General features: G+C 27.8%; 3 protein-coding genes and 1 pseudogene across 9 annotated transcripts in view; 2 read left to right on the forward strand and 2 right to left on the reverse strand.

Annotated features, from left to right (window-relative positions):
- Window positions 1-41: 41 nt before the first annotated feature.
- Window positions 42-5,387, reverse strand: l(3)neo43 (cytochrome c oxidase assembly protein COX16 homolog l(3)neo43). Of its 2 annotated transcripts, none has more exons than XM_011633751.2 (3): window positions 5,168-5,374; window positions 4,973-5,090; window positions 42-416 (listed from the first exon to the last, which is right to left on the reverse strand). In XM_011633751.2, the coding sequence occupies exons 1-3, from the start codon at window positions 5,269-5,271 to the stop codon at window positions 363-365; spliced, it is 276 nt and encodes a 91-aa protein (XP_011632053.2). In that variant the 5' UTR covers window positions 5,272-5,374; the 3' UTR covers window positions 42-362. The 2 variants fall into 2 exon arrangements, with proteins under 2 accessions (XP_011632053.2, XP_088931884.1); XM_089075758.1 differs by having other exon boundaries at window positions 337-4,114; window positions 5,168-5,387.
- Window positions 5,388-6,548: 1,161 nt separating this feature from the next.
- The window catches only part of LOC148936939 (uncharacterized), a 27,907-nt gene continuing 12,063 nt past the window's right edge, over window positions 6,549-22,392 (forward strand). For 4 of the 6 annotated variants that reach the window (XR_016138957.1, XM_089075751.1, XM_089075750.1 and 1 more), the window contains exon 1: window positions 12,498-15,497. The gene's annotated coding sequence lies outside the window, so the exon portion shown is untranslated. Of the gene's footprint in view, window positions 6,951-12,497; window positions 15,498-22,392 lie in introns of those variants that run through there. The other 2 variants (XM_089075752.1, XM_089075756.1) reach the window with 2 other exon arrangements.
- LOC148936940 (uncharacterized) lies at window positions 9,149-12,345 on the forward strand (annotated as a pseudogene).
- tos (Exonuclease tos) lies at window positions 16,271-22,272 on the reverse strand. Its single transcript, XM_089075746.1, has 8 exons — window positions 22,112-22,272; window positions 21,922-22,041; window positions 21,514-21,775; window positions 20,059-20,274; window positions 18,954-19,238; window positions 17,478-18,485; window positions 17,224-17,333; window positions 16,271-17,093 (listed from the first exon to the last, which is right to left on the reverse strand). Exons 1-8 carry the CDS (start codon window positions 22,270-22,272, stop codon window positions 17,075-17,077), a joined length of 2,181 nt encoding a protein of 726 aa, XP_088931872.1. The 3' UTR covers window positions 16,271-17,074.

Below are 22,392 nucleotides of genomic sequence, written 5' to 3' on the forward strand. Positions count from 1 at the left end.
GTAATATATAATTTTTTATATCTTGAAATATTCTTCAAAGACTCCAAACTTTATTACATCAAACTGTTTACATAGAAAATTCTATTTACATAGAAGTAGAAATTTTGCAATTATTATATGCAATTATTAATAAATTATTAATAAATTTGATTGAAAATTATAGCAAAACAATATACAAAGAGCTATTACATTAATTTTTTTATTATATTCGTTTTTATAGTACTATTCAGTAATAACAAATTTCTTTATTTAATGAAAGATATATACAAATATCCATTCTAAAGATTCATTGATAAATTGATCATCTATTTCTATTAATTGTAAATGATAAAGTCATTCTTATTCGAATATTTCGTATTTTTCTATTCTTCCCATGGTCTTGGTATTCGAACGTTCTCCCAACTATCGAGGTCCATCTAAACATAAAATTTTATATTATATAGATTATACAAAATTAATTATGCCATACTTATAAAACAATCAGAAAAAAAATCAGGGAAATAAAGAATTTAGTCTTGGAGTTGCACAAATCTATAATCTATAATCAAATCAGAATGAATAAAAATTAAGTTAAATAAACAGTTTGACATACTATGTACCAGAAAGTCAATTGTAAAATATTAACAAAAAAAAATAGTTATATGTATAATATTAGACGTTTATTCAATTATAGTAAAGTTCATTTAATTAATATGAATAACTTCATAAAGAAAATCAAATCATAGGAAAAATATATTGAATTAATTACTTAAAAAATTGAATATTGTAATGAAAATAAATAATTGGTCTAAAAAATTAATTATAAAAATTATAAAAATTAATTCTCTAATAAATTTAATTTATAAGTTAATTTAACATATAATATAAAGTTAAAGTATAAGTTAATTTAAAATTAATTTAACATTATTATATATAAATGTAACTGTATAATTAATTGTACAAATTCATAAATAGAATAAAATAAATTTAAAGCACAAAAATAGTTTTAAAGTTGACTGATGTATGCAAATGAAAACTAAATAAGAATATAAACTAAATAAGATAAACTAAATAAGTAGCAATTATAGAATACGTTTGACTTGTTCTCAAGTAAATTATACTTATCGAATTATTATATATTTAATAAATTAAATTATCGAATAGGATACTATAATAGTTAATTAAATATTTATTTATTTATTAAATCAATTTATTAAATCAACAATTTTTATTTAAAAAGTTTTAAATTATAAAGAATGCATTAATCATTATTTTTTTATATCTGAAATAAAAATCCGATTAAAAATGACATCTCTGTTCACTACTTATTTGATTATTGTAAATATCACTACATGCCTTGATGACTAAATTGGTAAATGTATCCAACACAGATAATAGAGAAGTTCCAGGTTCGAACTTTAACTGTGATATTATTCACAATAAAAATTTTTCATGAAGGTGGGAAGGAGAAGGATATAATTTATATAAAATTATGTCCGAGAATGCTTTATTAAAAAGTCATAAATATTCAAAGATATTTATTAACCATTATTAACCATTATAATAGTTATCAATATTAGAAAATTCTTCCTTCTGCAATATTCAAATATTCCTACTGTATTACAAATAATAGTAAATACATTATTTAATCAAGATAAACTTAATTTAATAATTTCGTATCTGCAAATTCAAGCCTTGTTTTTATTTATGTACATGGATCGTATCAGAGATCACTTATTTAAATTTTTTTTAGTATTGGGACATTATTCCAATCAAAATTATGGTTTAAATTAATTCTGCGATCAGTAAAATTAGTAAAATTGTATCTTTGTTTGTATGATTTCTATGTTTTGATAATCTTATTTTTAACAATCTATTAATTTGATGCCTATATATAATGATTCGTAATTTATTTTATGTATATATAACATTATGTATATATAAAACATTATGTATATATGATAATAAGGGAAATTCATCTTAATAATGTATCCTAATAAATTTGTTGAGCTTATTTAAGACAATACTTATTACTAAAATGTTTTTCCTTTCTTCCAAAATCTCTAATCCAAAAGGTGGAATAGGAGAAGAGCAAGATAGCAAAAAAATCACTTTTTTCAAATCACTTTTTTCATCCTTATTATTAACTGTATATATAATTGAATTCGCATTAAAATATCCTTTAATTTAATCATAAAAATATTCAAAATTTTGGAAAAGAATAATAAGATATTAAGACATAAAAAGAAAGATTATTATTATTATAGGTGAAATCTTTCAACTTTTATTTAAACAACTTTTTTTATAATTTCAACAATAATTTCGACAATACTTTTTGAAAAAAAAAAAAAGAAAATAATCACAATAATGTTGTAATAATAACCAATTTTTTTTAAAGAAATGTTTTACTTCTAAAAAATGTATATGAGTACGTATAACAAAAATACATTTCGTCTTATTTTGATTTAGAATATATTAAAAGCTCATCAAAATTAAAAAAAGATTCCATATATTTCTCTGTCAGTCAATTTTTTGAAATCAGAAAATCTAATTAAATTATTTTTAATATGTTTTATAAATCCTGTAAATGATTTCTAAAAGCGAATTCATTTTGAAGAAGAAGGAAGATAACTCTTTTCCTAATTGTAATAAATGTTGAACATAAGGAATATTAGTATTGGAAAGATTGATAAATTACTTATCCCGGAATTTAAAAAAATTATATGTGACATTTAAAATTAATTGATGACAAGATAATTTCCTTAATGTTCTTGAGAATCATAATAATAAGAATAAGCATTGTAAAAAAAATGTACAAAAGTAAATTTACTGTCATAATCCACATCATACTTATCCAAAATTTATTGAGTATATAATAATAATTAATATTCTTAATATTTTTTCGGATGATTTTTCTTTCAACAATACGCCAATTTTTTACCAAATTAAAACCCGTTTTTTAAATTTATTCATATAAACATGTTGAGTGCGAAAAAAGTTATCGATATTTAGTACTAAATTACTCTTACCTTTCTTAATAAAATTAGAAATGGTAAATGGTAAACGGAAAAATCTAATGTTTAAATACAACCATTAATTTCAATCTAACAATTGTAAGCAATTTTTTGTTTATATTAACATCAGTGTTTAACACAATGTTTATAATTAGAATTATGAAAAACCAGAAAGTTGTTTAATAGATTAGTTGAGAAAAAATCTGATATTTTATAAGTTCTTAAGTATTCAATTGATAAAGACCATCCATCTTTGACTGTGCACATCATTTTATTATTTTGACTTTTGATTTACAGATTATCAATTTCTATTTTATTTTATTATATTTTTTTTATTTGCGTTATTTTGTTAATTTTTTCTGTATATTTTTTCTGTACTAAAGAAGAACCAAATAAGGATCGAAATATCTACATTAATATTTAAATATATATACAGCTTATATGTACATTCAGTGTTAGCTCTTAATATTATTGTAATTATACAAAATCCGATTTTTATAATAAAAATTTATTGTTGAAGTTAACTTTACATTGGTGGCAACTTCATCGATTTCAATGATCTTGGCATATATTGTCAACAGCATTCGTTTGAATAATTTTCAGAAGGTTGTTCAATATTATTATATCAAAATTATCAACAAGTTTATTATTATATATTATATTATTTTAAATTATTATTAAAAAGTTATTAATAAGAAGTTTGAGAAATAATATGACAATTTATATACTTTTTTAAAAAAATAAATACATGATTTTTTACATGGACAGATTCATTAGATTATACTATTCATAAAAATATCAAGCTAATATAATTGAAAAATGAATGTTTTATGAAATATTTCATATTAAATGTCAAAATATATCAGAATAAAGCTTTCTAAACTAATAAATTCTATAATAATTCTATAATTTAAAACTTTTCTTTCATATAAAATTAAAAACTGTATCAATTAATGTAGTCAAAAACATGAGATTTTACATAAAACAGGAATCTAATTCTTTCCCACCCCATTGAAAATCCAGTTAGTCCAATAGTTCCTAAAAGAATTTTGTCTCTATATCGAATAAATTCCAAGATTTGCATTATATTTCATATGATCCACCTTCTAACTCTATAATTTCTGTAATTGAGTTAATTTAAATTTGAATTATTTCATCTCATTCTTCTTCTAAATGTACTTGTCCTCCAAAAAAACCTGACTAAATCTATTTCTGATTAGATCTGAAAGACTTTATTTTTTCTTAAAATTTTGTTTAAAGCTTAGTTTTTCAATTATAAAAAGAAATAACTTGATTATAGATTGTAGATATAGAAAGTGATCAATTTGTCATTAGATATTGTTCTATTTATTAGTTCTATCTATTAAATATTGTTTTATTAATTATAAATGCTTTATTACTTAATGATTTACAACTAATGATGAATTACATTGCCATATATATTATATTCTATATGGTATATAAGCATATTTACTTTATTTATTTACTTTTATAATTCAAAAACTAAGCTTTGAAGAAAAATTTGAAAAAAGATAAGTCATCTCAAAATTCAATTAGAAATATATCTTTTGCAAGACAAGTGATTATTCTAAATCATTCTATATATTATTATTTAATACACAAATTAGATTAAATAAGCATATTAAAAAAATATTTCTAACAAATAAATTTTTTTTTCTGAAAATAAACAAAAATCTATTTTAATATTTAAATTTCAAATGTCTCATAAATAGTTCTAGTTTCTATTTTTATATATAAAAGATGTTTTTTCACAAATAAAAAAAGATTCTTGCTGCTTTATCTTTTAAAGAATAAATCTTATATTGTTATTGTATTCATAAATAATTGACTTAATAATAATATAATAGAATAAAATAATTGTGCTATAATATTCTAATTTATTTATTTTCAATATTATTCTATATATAAAAAAATTTCAATCTTTATTTACTGTTTTTAATATGTGCTATTCCACATACCTTCTCCAATTTTTCATATTCTTTCTCTAAAGTGATTTCTTCTGATTGTCTCATTTTAATTCCTCTTTTTTCTAATTCGTTGCGTATTTTATATTCATATGTATGCTTATATTTATAACTGAAAATTTACTTCATAAAAGAAATGTCATCATATTAATTCTTTGATAGAATTTTAATTTTGTAGCAAATAATTACCGTAATTCTGTAAATTCTCGGAGTCCAAATGAACCACCGAGAATAAAAATCATAAATGGTATACCGTACTGCCAAATTTTAGAGCGTGACATTACATTTTTCATATAACTTGGAAAAATAAAAGTTCAATAGCACTTTTAACCTCTTCTTGTTCTTTGAGTACTGCGAGTTCAAAGCCAGTCGATTCATGATGTAATATAATGGAGGATTCACACTGCATTCAACAAAACCGATTGGTCGATCATCGTGTTACGTCTCGAGAACGAGGATAGAACGGTTAATGAAAAAAGAATATCTAGTGTATTTATATTCAACAGATCAACGATGATACTGGATACGATTATAACTATATTTTCGGATTGGAACCCGCGACCGAGCGGAAATCGTGTAATGAATAATGTGTAAATTCAAAGATACGATTAAAGATTATTATTATTCATACCACACACACACACACACACACACACACACAATTCTCTTAACCAATAATAAGAAAATATATAAAATAGTATGTGTACACATAATTATCAACATTTCGAATTTTGTTACCATGAATAATAAACATGTAAACGCCTTTGATTGATTATGCGATACGCGTTACGCGAAAAAACTGTGCCATGAAATGGCACCCTAACAAATACATTTATATTAGACTAAAGAATATATAAATTAAGCATTCATATATATATTTCTTTGTTTATAAATAAACTGATCACAAATAAAAAAAATTGATTTATAGCTTTATTTTTTTCTCACGAAATGCGTTTATACAAGTAAATAAACCAAACAAAATAACCAGCATAGAAGCAATCCAGCAGCTTAAAAAACACCGTATGCCGCCGGCTTAAGACTGTATAAGGGTCGAGACACACACTTTTGCATAAGGCATAACGCATAATGCATAAGAGAGTCAACCAATCAGAGTCTTTCATTTTCATTATGAGTATAAAAATGAAGAATACTTTTAACGACATTTATCGTTACGTTAAATTACACTTCAATTTTACATTTTGTGTCTTTATAATAGATGCGATTGGGTAATTTTCCTTATGCATAGTTATGCTGTTATGTAAGTTTATCTGGATATGTTCTTAAGCTGGACGCACACTTTTGCATAACGCATAATGCATAACACATAAGAAAATGAAGCATAGTTCTTTATTTTTACACTCGTAATGAAAATGAAAGACTCTGATTGGTTGACTCTCTTATGCATTAGTGTCGGTCCACAATAGGTGATTTAAGCTTTAAGAAGTAAGAAATTGACCAATTATAATCGAATATGAAAAGAATACTCCACTATGATTAGTCAATTTCTTACGGCTTAAAGATTAAATACTTATTGTGGACCGACACTTATGCGTTATGCCTTATGCAAAAGTGTGTGTCTCGACCCTTAAGCCGGCGGCATACGGTGTTTTTTAAGCTGCTGGATTGCTTGCGTGCTTCTATGCTGGTTATTTTGTTACTTTGCTACTATGCTGGAAATTATATAGCCTGCTGACTGCATTGTTAATTGTAGGCCTATTCTCTAACTTTTTAATGACAGTTTCACTAGCTAGGGATATCATTACGCAGATTTAACGACACTATAATGAAAAATAGTATTTTGTAATTTAACGTAACAATAAATGTCGTTAAAAGTATCGATAAAGTACTGAAATCTTGTTAAAATGTCGAGGGGTATCGGATCTCTCGATAAGCCATAACGACAACATAACTAGACATATCAATTAATAGCAACGTTCCAAAGAGCTCCGAATAATAATACGGAAGTGTGCAAGTATAGTATAATTTTATAATTTAAATATATGAACATCATAAACTTATTTTAAACATATTAAATATTAAGAAGAGCACGCAAAAAGTAATATTACAATAAAATATTTTAATTAAAAGCAATGTATTATCAATATTATAATATCTAAGAATATTAAAATAAATAAATAAATAGATATAGGTTATATTTTATTTATGAATTATATGCAATGTAAATCAAATGTTTTTCATAAAAAATTTTAGATAAAAAGTTAAGATTTTCTCTTATTTCTAAGATAAAATGGATATGAAGGATATTTGGCATGGAATATATCACTTAAAAAAATTTTTTTAAATATATAAAAAAAAAGAAATTTAAACAAATAATTTAAATAATTATATTTAATAGCATTAAATTATATTAAATATAATTATTAATTATTATTATTATTTATTATTAATAATAATTAATAACAATTATTATTAATAATTTATTATTATTATTAAAAGATATCTATTAGATTCGGAAAATAATTAACGGAGACCGACTGGATTTGAACTCGGGATCCTTCATCTACCAATCCGACACTTAGTCTGCACGACCACGATGACTCCTCTCTGTTGGTTGTTTATATTCCGAATCTCTTTTATGACCGCTCTAATTCTTATAACTCGGCCATTCTGGCGTTACATTCGTCCTGAAGTACCGAGAGTCTTCATCTACTGGAATTTTATCCGAAACTTGGAGCTTCTGCTCCCGAATTCGTTCACTTTTTTGAACGATCGACATTGGAGTACTTTTACTCCCCGACTTTTTCCGTTCACATTTGAATGATCGACACGACATTGGAGTATTTTACTTCACGACTTTTTCCGTTCACTTTTGAACGATCGACACGATATTGGAGTATTTTAACTCCCCGACTTGGTTCATTTCGAACAACACATAAACGACATACACAAAATCGACTGAATTCTCCCTGTCAGGTAACATAGGCTGTATTCTCTCTGAGGTAACATGGGCTGAATCCCACTTCTGAGATTGAAAGATATCTATTAGATTCGGAAAATAATTAACGGAGACCAACTGGATTTGAACTCGGGATCCCTCGTCTACCAATCCGACACTTAGTCTGTACGATCACGACGACTCCTCTCTGCTTAGCTGTTTATATTCCGAATCTCTTTTATGACCGCTTACGGTCGTCTTACATTATTATATTTAATAATTTAAAAAAATTATGTATTAATTTTCTATGTAATCTGTTGTATATAACACTAACAACAATGCTTTTAACACTCAAAATAAATAATTAATTATTGGCCAATTTAAAGAAGAAAAGAAAGATTTGTCAATTACTCGGCTACCATGAACCTTCCAGGGCCTTCCTCGAAATTCGGAAACCCTCGAGGTCCACAGCGGTTAGTAAAAGTGAGAAGGAAAGAAAGAGGAGGAGAAATATAAGGAGGAAAAGCAAATAGAAGAGACGTGAAAGAGAAATAAGAGAATATAAGGAGAAGAGACCCGAAAAATTGTTATTCGAGAATTATGTAAATTGAACTTACTGTTACTTAGTTAACAGGAACTTGAAAACCGAAGGAGCGATGATAGTAGAAGTGGTGTCGTCAGGAAGACTTGCTCATTGTTTAATTAGGTTATGCGTTGACACCAAAGGTATAATCGAGTGAAAAAAAAGAACTAGGTCGAACTGAATGAAAGGAACAAGTGCTCTGATGTCTTTAAGGGCGCTATATATATATATGTGTGTGTGTGTGTGTGTGTGTGTGTGTGTGTGTGTGTGTGTGTGTGTGTGTGTGTGTGTGTGTGTGTGTGTGTGTGTGATTTCGTTAAGGAAAACATCTGTACACTTGTTGTTCTTCCGCGATTAGAATAATGGGAATTATCCGCTTAGCCGAATTCTAGTATCCCCGGAAGAGATCAGTTGCGTAATCGTTGCGATGTAACAGCGTAACAGAACATGTGTCACCCGTTTATCTGCTTAATTAAATTCTAATAACTGATACCCAAAAGAGAAGAATCATGCAGTCGTCACGACGTAACAATTTTAATAATATAAAATTGTACATATTTTCTTTAATAAGATGTGAGCCATCTTATTTTATGCATAAACTCTAGAATCTTAGTATTAAGTGTAAAAATTAGACGATCGTAAGCAGTCATGAAAGAGATTCGGAATATAAACAGCTAACAGAGAGGAGTCGTCGCGGTCGTGCAGACTAAGTGTCTTGGTAGGCGAGGGATCCCGAGTTCAAATCCAGTCGGTCTCCGCTTATTTTTCCGAATCTAATAAATATCTTTGAGCTCAGAAGTGGAATTCAGCCCGTTCCCTCACAGAGAAAGAATTTCTCATAGGAGAAGCGCTTCTGCACGAAATAGCCATTTTCGCCTTTCTTTGCGCCACGTGCTAAGCAATCGGCTCTTTCGACGGCCATTTTCTGATCACTCTACATTTTGGTGAGTCGTATTTTATTAAGAATGGACCGCAAAATCTTAGATGATATGAGCATGGAGCAACTCCAAGAGGAGGCTAAGAAACTAGACCTCAATATCATAGATGATCGAAATCGCATAATTGATGCGTTGATGACGTACCATGAAAGGAATAGTCTGGTGGCGGATCTCCTTCCTCGTTCAGCTCCACCGAGACTTGATCACACTTTTACATTCGTTACTCCAATAAATGCCGCACCTCCGAATAAACCAAGTATCAGAAAGCCGTGGCTAATGAGGTATTAGCCATGGCATCGGCAATGATGCAGCCGTTGATTCAGTTGCAGCAGCAAATGTTGCAGCAACAACAGTTGCAACAGCAAACGCTGCAGCAGCTCATGGCAATTATGGCTAAACAAGTTGTTCCAAATGAACCTTCTGTTCAGGAAAATGTTATACAATCGCCGGGCAATCGAGAATCTTCAAGTCATTCGGTACTCGCAACGGCGATCTCAGCACGCGCTGTTTCGCTTTTAACCTCTCAGATTCCGGAGTATAGAGGCGGAGAAAACAAAAACATTATTCAATAGGTATGGAGAGTGAATCAGGTATCTCAAATATATCATATAATTGACGGAATAACCTTATTGGCAGCCTCAGATAAATTGACTGGCACAGCAAAAAGATGATACCACATACAGTCTGGTTCTGTGTTGGAGTTATGGAGATGCCTGAAAGAAGAATTGATTAAAATGTTTAATCGTAAAGTACCATTTCATGTGGCAATGCAAAGAATAGAGGCGAGGAAATGGCAATATCTTAAAGAAATGTTTGATCACTACGTTATGCATTGGCTTTAGCGTATCGATTAGATCTGGAGCAATCTGAAATAATTAACTTGTTAATAGGAGATATAATGAAAAGCTTTTTGCGCTCTCACAATCCAGGCTGACACAATGGATTAATTCCTGAAAAAAAATGAGACAAATTACCGAGGGAATTGAGGAGTTGGAAAAGAAAGACAGATTCCAGAGCAGAATAGGAAAACTAAGAAGCAATCCAAGTAAAAATTTTGAAGATAGGAGTCACTCATCGAAGAATCGTGTCCAGCAAGAGATATGTTTTTACTATAAGGAGAGTGGACATCGAATTGCCGTGTGCCCGAAACGCTAACGGAGGAACTCGTTTTTTCGTGGCAGCCCCGACTGACAACCACGCAAAGTGCTGTTGCTGCGGAATCAGCAGAGGAATCAGCGAAGGATGTGGAGCAATTCACCGTCGCAGCCGTTGCTGAATCACTTGCAAATGGGATAAAGATATGTAACCCTTTCATTAAAATTATTTCAATTAATAATATTGCCTGCGATGCAAGCAATATTCTTCTTGTAAGTTTGAAAGTTCTTGTAGACACTGAAAGCTCGATTTCGTTAATCTCTAATCGCTTGATTTTTATCTGCGTTTTGTAAATTTCTCGTTGCTTAATTTAAAACCGGAACTACGTACGTTCGATGGCAGATACTCCGATTCATATTTTAGGCAAAAGTACTTTTGAAATTAAATTGGAAAGTTATCCAAATAGAACTATTAAACTTACCTGCCATGTAATTGTGTCTGAGTTTCCAAGCGTGGACATTATCATCGGCCGTGATTTCCTAGAACGTGAAAAAATTACGTTAATTTATGAACCAACTAATGTAAACTAGAATAATAATAAATTACAGCTATTATTGCCGACAGAAGTTTATTTCTTAGATTCCGATATCAGTTCGATTCTTGATGATTGTGAAATTGATTTTAATTGGTCTGTTAATGCTTAAAAGAAATAATTATTAAATGTGAAGAAATAAAGTTACCTGTGGTTGATGATGATTATTCGGTTAAAGTATTCTTGAAAAATGAATCTACGTATGCTTATGCGCCCCGAAGATTCGCGTTTCAGGAACGCATCAAAATTAGGAAAATTATTGATAATTTATTACCGCGTGGAATCCTTAAACCCAGCGTTTCGCCATATTGCGCACGGATAGTACCGGTAAAGAAAAAAAAAACGGAAAAATTAGATTGTGCGTCGATTTGCGATCGTTAAACACTCGCATTCAAAAACAGAAATATCCCTTTCCAATAATCGAAGATTGCTTGTCAAGGCTTAGTAGTAAAAAAATCTTTACATTATTAGATTTGAAGGATGGTTTCCATCAGATTAAAGTGCATCAAGATTCAACTAAATATTTTTCATTCGCGATGTCCGACGGGTAATACAAGTATACGCGCTTACCATTCGGATTCTCAGAATCTCCGGCAAAATTCCAGAAAAGGATAGTACAAATTTTGTAATCTCTCATCTGGGAAGAAAAACTAGTATATATTGACGATATTTTAATTCCCACGGAAACCGTCGAACAGAATCTAGAAATTATAAAAAAAGTGTTATTATTATTAAAAACTTATGGCTTTGAGCTGAATTATCGAAAGTTGTTTTTTGCGGCGCCGGATTGAGTATTTGGGTTATATAATTCAAAAAAATGAGATTACCATGAGTCCCCGTCACACTCAAGCAATATTCGATTATCCTCGTTCGAATACCGTTCACTATGTACAACGTTTCTTGGGACTTGCGAACTATTTCCGTAAATTTATCAAAGATTACTCGTTAATAGCAAAACCGATGCAAAACCTATTTAGAAAATCGGCTCCGTTTGACTTTAATGAAGAAAATGCGTTACGGCTTTCGAAAAACTAAAAAAAGGCCTAAGTGCATATCCGACATTACGCATTTACAATCCGCCAACAGCCACTGAATTGCATATCGATGCGAGCATCAATGGACTCGGTGCAATTTTGTTACAATGTCAAAATGACGGCAATTGGGCACCATTGGGCACCGGTAGCTTATTATAACCAATCGGTAAATAAAGCGAAGGCTATCGTTCGAGTTGAAAATGTGAAAATGATTGTACGTGCAGTAGAATATTTTCGAATATATTTATACGGCATTAACTTTACAATAATTACGGACTGTAATGCGCTAGTTTACGCGATAAACAAAGCTAATTTGAATCTCCGCATAGACCATATAACGTTCATCTCGCGAGATGGACATTAATATTACAGAAATATTCGTTTAAAATAGCGCATCGTTCCGGAAAACGTATGCCACACGTCGACGCTTATTTGAGCCGGCAAATAATGTTTATAGAATCTCTTCCATTAGAAAGAGAATTAGAATTCCGACAGTTGCAAAATCCGCGTCTCCAAGAAATAGTTAATAACTTGGAATTTGGAGAAAATAAAAATTTTGAAATGGTGGAAGGCTTGATCTACAAGAAAAGCGGAGATCGTTCTCGCTTTGTCATACCGGAAGATATGATTAATATAATAATCCGTACTTATCATGATAATTTGGCACACTATGGTATGAAAAAACTTTTCAAAGCATTCACGACACGTATTGGTTTCCGTCAATACGCAAGCGCATTCGGGACTACATTGATAATTGTATCACTTGTTTAGTAACAAATTCATCAACTCATCGTTTCGAAGGCGAGTTGCAAATTAAATCTGCACCAACGTCTCCTTTTGAAATTATACATATAGATCATTTCGGACCATTAGAAATCATCGACGACAATTATAAATTCATATTTGTAATAATAGATGCGTTTACATGTTTTACTTGGTTATTTCCGACAAAAACAACGAATTCGAGAGAAGTCGTAGATTGATTATAAACTTTGTTTAATATAATTGCTCTACCTTCGGAAATCGTTACTGATAGAGGCACAGCATTTACATCTCAGGAATTTCAGGATTTTCTAAATAATTTAAATATTAAATTAAGATAAGTCGTAGTAGCTTCACTCTGGGCCAATGGTATAATGGAACGAGCAAATCGGTTTAAAAGTTCATTAGTTAAAACTGTAGAGTCACGATTGGACAAACGATTGGAAAAATAAATTACAAACGATTCAATATGTGGTTAATAACACATATAACTCAGCGATAAAAGCTTCGTCATCGAAGATGTTATTCGGTTTCGAACAGAAGGGTCGTGAAGACCAACATATAAAAACGTTACTAGTTGAATTAACAAAAACAAATTCCTTCGAGGAACAAAGGGAACAAGCAAGAGATTTCACCATCGAAGCAAATGAAAAACTTCGTCAATACAATAGAGCCTATTATGATAATTGCCACAAGACACTTTCGAAATATCGAGAAGGTGATTTCGTTCTAGTTAGAAACACGCAAAGTAAGATCGGTATAATTCTAAACTCAAGCCAAATTACAAAGGTCCATACGTGATCGTCAAGGTCTTAAACAAAAACAGGTATGTTGTCAAAGACATTCTGAGTTTCAATATCATCACACAGAAGGCTTATAATACTATATCATTGCCAGATAAACTAAAGTCATGGATCAAGTCTCTTACCACGAATACTTCAAACTAGAACTTGTGTCAACTGCGCTTAAAAATTGACATTTAAATGTGATAATGAAATAATGCTAAAGATTTGTGCATTGGCATTGTTTCTTTATCTGTTATTTGTGTTAATACTTATATGTTTATTAGTGTTAATTAGTGATTACTTATTGTAGTGTTAATCGGTTAATTAGTTATTATAATGTTTATTAAATTGTTACTTATACATGGCTATTAATATTAATTTCTCTATTAGTTAAGTATCATAAGGTTTAAATATCTCATTATCTTTTCCTGGTTATTTGCGCTGTATTTAGTTACAGCATTTGGTTACGTTCGTGTCTTTTTCTTTATCAATTAGTTGAACAAGTATCCGATACATCAGCAGTATTGATCGTTACTAGTCATAACTAAATTTTTACATAGATTAAGTGCGTTAGTTATTAAATGCGATAGCAAGTAACTGTCAATTCGTATTATTGTTAATAATATTTCATAGTTATTAGTTTCAGTGACCATAGTGCCAAAGAGTGAAAGCATTAACATGTTGTAAATCTACACGCTCGATTTCAGCTCTGTTTCAGTTGGTGATAAAGATTCCGTACATTCGGAACAAATGTATTGCCAGGATAGTCGAGCTAAAATATTTAAAAATATTTAATGTTTAATGTAAAATATTTAATGATTACACCCGGTATGTAAGACCGATCGCGGTCATTACCGGAGTTACTGACGCTCGGAGCAAGTCACCTGACTCACACGTCACGTTCGCGCATGCGAATTACTTCAATTACCGGAGTAAGAAATCGGAGCTTTTACGAGAAAAGTCGAGCCTCGTGACACTTAATTTTCAGCAGCCTTTTGATAAGCAAGTGTAATAGACTCCAGTGCGCTAATAGTATCGTTCGGCAGTAATATCGCATTCGTGATACGTTTAATTCCAAGTATCGTTCGGCGAGAAGTCGCATTCGTGATACGTTTCGGAAAAAGTATCGTTCGGCGATAGACTGCATTCGTGATATATTCATTAAGACATTGTTCAGCGAGAAGTCGCTTAATAAACCTGTAAAATTCGTACGCGCTAAATACAGTTCGGCGAGAAGTCGAATATATATTAATATTTTTGTGAACATTAAACATTACTTGTCCGTTTGTAACTGGCTGACGTTTTTATCTGTGATAAATAAACTGATTTTATGTAAAAGAACTTCTTTATATCGGTTCGACGTCTTCCTGCCATCCTTATTCCATTCACATTAAACGCGAATTGAAGTTTGGAAATTTAAAAAAAAAATAGAATATTCCTATAGCTCAGAAGTGGGATACAGCCCATGTTACCTCAAAGAAGATATAGCTCATGTTACCTCAGAGAGGATACAACTTATGTTACCTGACAGGGAGATTTCAGTCGATTTGTGTCGTTTGTGTGTTGTTCGAAATGAACGAATTCGGGGAGTAAAAATACTCCAATTCAGTATGTGTCGTTCTAGATAAACGAACTCGGGGGCAGAAGCTCCAAGTTTCGAATAAATTTTCGGTAGATGAAGACTCGGTACATTCGGGATGAATGTAATATCAGAAATGGCCGAACTGTAAGAATTAGACGACCGTAAGCGCTCATGAAAAAGATTTGGAATATAAACAGCTAACGGAGAGCCGTCGAGCACGGTTGTGCAGACTAAGTGTATACTTGATAGTAGGTGAGGGATCCCGAGTTCAAATCCAGTCGGTCTCCGTTTATTTTTCCGAATTTAATAAATATTTTTCATAAACAAATACATCAACTAATAACTGTTCGCGTGCCATAAATAACTAATAATATTAAATTTTTAAGTTTTTTAAAGTTGTGTACGTTTTTGACATTTTTTAAAAGCTATGGCCTCACCTATTCATTTTTATAATTGTTCATTTTCATAATCGTGTGAAAAAAAATTCTGTAATATTATAAAGTCGATCCAAAGATCGTTTTCTAATAAGAAGTCTTGGGTAATTGGTTAGATTCTCTTAAATTTAACATTTAACATTCTCTTAAAATTAACATTTAAAAAATTTAATTCTAACGACTCATAGTACAAAAAAAATTGTAAAATTATGTTTTCGCAACATTTTTGTTAAATAAAAAATATAAATTATAAATAAAAATAGACCATCGAAATCATTTGTGAAGAATTCTATAAAATTCTAATAAAATATGATTAACGATCACCTTAATACATCGACGTAATATTTATACGCTGCGTTTTATTAATCGATTTTTTTAATTATACACACACAGACATGCATAATATAATACTATATTACTTTATGTTTTACTATGTTAAGAAAATTAAGGTTTCCATCACAAAAGAACATTAGCTGGATTCGAGAAACATGTTATTAGTACTATCACACCTTTCTATTCTTAACTTATATCTAATGGTCGATAAAGATAGAATAATATAATAGCACGTCCCTCGAATGCAATCATCTAAAATACATCATTATTTTTTATTGAGGTGCACTTTACAATTGCAATTAATTTATAATAAATAATCCAATTCAGAACTTTAACATATTATTTCATGATAGTTTGGAAATTATAAGTTTATGTGCTTTTAAAAGAGATACATTTAAAGAAATAAAAATTTGTATATATGTAAACTCGCGGATGAATAAATATAAAAAAAGATGTGATATGAGAATACAATTTATAATAATTAATAACGAATTCTATTTTTACTGCAAAAATATCTTTTTTTAACACTAGACTTTGTATTTCTTTTAAAATTAATTATTTTCGAACTTATTTAAGAGATTATATATAGTTTAAGATAAATTTTAGGAAGAGATTTTCAACTCACATAAACTAAATCATACATTTGTTAAAAAAAAAACTCTTTTTAAATATAATTAGAAAGTTGAAGTATAAAAATATAAAGTAATATTTAATTATTAAATTAATTGCTTAATCAATATCAATTACATATATATATAAATATACATGGCAGTGAAGAATATAGATATAAAATTTGAGCAACTCCTCAGTATTCATTTATACATAATAATAAATTTCACTCTTTTTAAATGAATATTAATAATTTGTTAATATCAATATAATCATAAGTCATTAGATCTTTTACTAATCAGAATTCTATTTTTTATACAATGCACTTAAAAAAATACTTGTCAATACTTATCATATTAAAATTGATAAACTAATACTGATAAACATATCTGAGTTTCATAATTATATCTGAGTTTCATAAAATGAACTAAACAGACAGATTCTAAAAAAAAATCAGTGCTTAAGAGACGACCTGTAAAGAAAATTTTATATTACATGTCTTACAATAATTATACATAATATTATAACACAGAAATTATACAAAATTATATTTAAAAAATTATTTTTGTTAAATATAATGTTTGATATTATTTCTATTTTACCTTTTTTGAAACCCGTACATGCTTAATAAACTTTGTTGTTTGGAAAGTGATGTCAATTGTTTATTTTGATGTAATTGATTCTTTTTTGTTATTGAATTAGCTTGTAATACCTAAAACAAAGAGATACATTTTACAAGAAATTAATAAATATATTTACTATTAATTTATAGATGTTTTTATATATATATATATATGTATACATATATATATATATATATATATATATATATATATATATATATATATATCTTTACCAGATTCGGTCGTTTCTTAAATATATCTCTTTTATAGGATATTTGATCATTCTCTGTATGTGACCATTTGGATAAATCATTTTGTAAACTAATTGCATTTTCATAATTAGTTAAGTCATCATTATTAATTGCTATAATAGAATTTGATGATACTAAACAATTATTTGAAGCATAACCTTTTTCAATTGTTGTACAATGTGTCATTAATATATCAGTTATTCCATTGTTAGAATATGAACTTCTAGAAACATCCTTGTTAGTTAAACATTTGTTTTGATTTAATGAAGGTATATTATTAATAATTTCTATCAAATTTGCATTTTCTACAATGTTTGTTATAGATGTTTTTGATTTTTCTTGATTTATTTCATGTACATTTGTGTCCATATTTGGAATGGTATTATGTTTTGTACTTTTCAAGTTAATTTTACTTTTCTTATTTTCTGATTCAAATATATCATGCTTTTTATTATCTTGCTTTGAAAAATATTTACTTTCTATCACATCATTTTCATTTATGATAGTTCGTCTCATATGCATTAAATTCCTTCCTTTTTTTCGACAATTTCCATTGAACAAAATACTTGGTGAAGTTGTAGGATCAGATACTTGTTTAATAAATGGATTTCTTTGTCTAATTAATTCTGGTGATGTATTATCATTTGCTAAACGTAAATAGTTTTTTGATTCTTTTTTAGGACTAACAATTAGTTTAGCATCTTGATTTGAATTATACATATCCAACATAGCAGTTTCATTTAAATCTTGACATTCTGAAAACCTATCATTTTGTATAATTAAATCATTATATGAATTTAATGAAATATACATATCCTTTACAGAAACTCTTTCTTTACTAAGTTTTTTTTCATTATCAACTGATAATTTCACTACGTTTTCGGGAGAGCAGATCTGATATTTCATTTTTAATTTGTATTTGTCTGACCAAATGCTGGTTTGAATCATCGTTACGTCTTTTATTTCTACATCTCGTTTTCTTTTTCGTTCCTATAATGTATAAAAATATAATGTAAATATTTAAAATTTTTATTACTAGACTTTACAAACGTGCGCTGCTCGTGTGCTATTTATCTTTTTCAATACAAGAGCAAAAATTAATATATTATTATACTATTATTACACTATAATATTTTTAACTTCTTGATACAATTGTCAAAACGATCCTCGCTGTAAGATTAATGCAATGACAGCTATATCACGAAGTTTGTGCAGCGAGAGAACCAATCAAATTATAATATAAACAAATGATATATAATATATTATTTGTATTATATTTAAAATCACAGAAAAGTATCAACAATAAACTCCGAGAATTTCGAGAGATGCGAGTATCGATTTAATATGCCTTCTTTTAAGAAGGATTAGAATATCGTACTCTGTATTCATTATTATTAAATCATTATTTCTAAAGATTATCTATTATATAATTTTGTAACAGTTAATTCAATTACTTACATTTTTGTCCGGATTAAAATTATGAACCATTTTTAAAGTAACTGGATCGCAATTACCAAAAGCTAATTGTAAAGCTAGATCTGCATCTAATTCCTTTCCAGCATATTGCAATTGATTTTCAGTAATATCAGGCGGAGGTAAATTTAATCGTATTTGCTTTCTTTGTAATGGACAGAACACCAATTGATATTTAAAAGTTATTTCAGCTAATATAAAGGCATCTCTATATTCCTGTGTCACAACTAATGATTTCATATTCAGCACCGGTCCTATGCGTGTCAATGCCTTAAAAGATATTAAGGATATATTATTATATCTATTTTATTATATATTATTATATATTATTATATCTATTTTTATTTACAATGAAAAAATTCTAGATTTTAAATCACATTTAAAAGTAATACAACAAATTTTATGACGGTTGGGAATCTAAATAAAAAATTATTTAAATATAAAGTAAAAATGTATTTTAATAGAAATATATTTAAGAAATAATGTAATTAAGAAATAATGATAAAAATTTCAATTTTTTTATATAAATACTTTAGATATTCATGATAATGTATGTAGTTTTGAAACAACTAATTTTTGCTAATTATCTAAAAAAATTAGTTGTTTCGTAAATAAAAATTTAATTTTTATTTAGAATACAAACGAAACGAACAATGGTAAAAATAAAATAAAATTTTTATTTACAAAACTAATCTCTGCATTGCAACTTTATGTAAATAATCTTGAACATTTGAAGTACTTATATAAAAAAATTGAGATTTTGTCATCAATTTTTTAATTACGTTTCCATTAAAGTACACCTCTTATTTATTTAAATTTTTTATTCAGGTTTTAAACCACCGTTAAACTTTTCTGTATTATCTTTAAATGTGATTTAGAATTTAAGTTTTCACAATTTTTCACTGTAAATGTAAAAATATAGATTAGAAAAATATAGATATATCTTTAACATTATTTGAAATCAAACAAACTATATTATATTTCAGTTATTACAAAAAAAATCCTTTTCTCTCTCTTTATCTCTCATTTATATAAAATTCTTAGTCTATTTCTTTTATTGTTAGAATTTGGAAATGATGTAACAACTAACTCTGTATATATTATTATCTGTATTTCTTATAATAAATTTTCGTGCTTTTGCCAAGCCAATACCAGGGAGAGAAGGAAGATAATCACAACCAGATAAAATACAGATATGGCGAAACTTATCCATGTCAAATTGTTCAGGTTTCATATTCATTGCTAAATATAATCGGTCTTGTTCGATCAAAACTCCATTTCCATTAAAATCCATTTTGAAAAATATCTATAATAAAACAGCAAAGTTTTTTCATTGATTAAAAAAAATAAATAATATAATATATAATATTTAATAATTGATATTTGTAATTTAAAAGAATTTTTTAAAACTAATTTAATCATGCATATTCAATGCAATATACCTGTATGTAGACATTATTATAAAGATATTATTCATATTATTTACATATGATTTATACATGTGTGTGTGTGTGTGGGAGGGGGAGGGGCGCGTTAAAACACAACACTGATTAGCAGATATACAAGTATAAATACAAATATAAGTATAGAATCAGAAATTGTGCAAAGCTCTAAGGCAGGGATTAAAGACAAATAAATAAATAAATATTCTTTTGATAAAATTATCATATCTTGTGATTAATAATTTCATAATAGTTTTATTTTTAACAGATTAAAAATTTTCTTAATATAAAATTTTTAATAAAATGTATATAATTCTCAAGATTTAAGAAATAGAAGAAAATAATTTTTAAAATTTTGATGCATTGCCTAGATAATAAAACCAAATCCTTTAGTTAATTTTATATAGAAGTATAGTTATAAAAGTAATGTTGTAAAAATAATGTTTAAAATTGGAATTTACAATTAAAAATGAAATATAGTAAATATTTTTTTATCTTTCTGGATAATATAAAATTCTTTTTGTAATATACAGTATAAAATAATTAATATAAATTATGAGTTACTTTCTTAGACTCTATTAAAGACTTACAGAAAGATTAACAGAATTCTTTTAGATATGTTGGGATTTTAGTGGAATTTTTTCTTTATATATTACTGTTGAATTTTCAAAAAGATAATAGAAAAATCTACTTTCTATTTTTTAAGTAAAAACTCATATTTTTTAATACATTTTAAGTTAATGTAGTCTTTTCTGTAAAAAATTATTATAAAATTATGTTCAAAAATTCTTTAGAAATTATTTTATATTTTATTCTGATATATTCTCTCATTCAGACTAACTTCCTTTTGTCTCTTTATATACTCTTTATATACTTAGCAGCAATATCTTATGTGACATAAAAATAATAATAAAAAAATCTCCAGAAAGAATTTTGTTGTTATCTCTAATAGATATAAAAATACAAAAAAGAAAATAATTAAATTTATGTGAATCATTTTGTAAATATTTTTAATAATTTTATTTCATCAGACATTATAAAATATACTAGCAAACATTAACATTCAAATTTAAAAATAAAAATATATATTAAAATATACTAACTTTTTTACATCCAAATAATGTTAGATCACTATCTTCTGTGATAACAACATCAGCTATACCATTAATATTTAAATATGCCAATTGTGCATCAGCTTCATAAGGAGCTGTAATGCAATCAATATTTTCATTTTGACAATATTTAATTAATTCCAGTGCTATTTCATAAGTAATATCTATAGCTCGTTTTAACAAATTTATTCCTTTTTCAGTTTGACCCATTTGTATAAATTGAGTTGCTTTATGACGATTCATTTGTCTAGACCTAAGAGAGAGAAGCAGTTTTACTTATCCATAATTTAGAATAAATAAAATTATTATATTAATTCTAATTAAATATATGGAACAATTTTCATATTCCAAATTAATTCTTAAAAATTTGTAATATTTATCTTTTTACTTCCTACATACTCCCGTCTTTTAATTTCTGTTTGCTCCTTGGCGGGCAATCGTCGACCATCGAAGACCAAAATAGGCTTTATCTTATACTTTAAAAGCATATTTATGTATTTCATACAATATAAAACATATCTACAATATAAGAGATAAACTATTAATCATCATTAATATTTTAAAAGAGAATATCAATATTATTACTTACGCATTTGTTGTTTGCCCCATTAATAATTTGTCAGCACAAGAAAATATACCTTTATGTAACCAACAATAAGAATCAATAGCAACAGTACAACCAGAAAATTCTCTGATATTTGTTCTTTTAGAAGATTTTTCTAAGAATGGTAACAATCCGCTGATACCCATGTTTATATAAATTAATCCATCTACACAATCAAATGCAATTTACTAACACGATTCCGGCAGAAACAACTGATACTGATACTGATACTCCTAGAAAACGGTCGCGGCTTCTGAACGGCGCCA

This window comes from Pogonomyrmex barbatus, unplaced genomic scaffold (genome assembly GCF_055798465.1).
Source record: "Pogonomyrmex barbatus isolate J1 unplaced genomic scaffold, ASM5579846v1 scaffold19, whole genome shotgun sequence".
Taxonomy (NCBI): Eukaryota; Metazoa; Arthropoda; class Insecta; order Hymenoptera; family Formicidae; genus Pogonomyrmex; species Pogonomyrmex barbatus.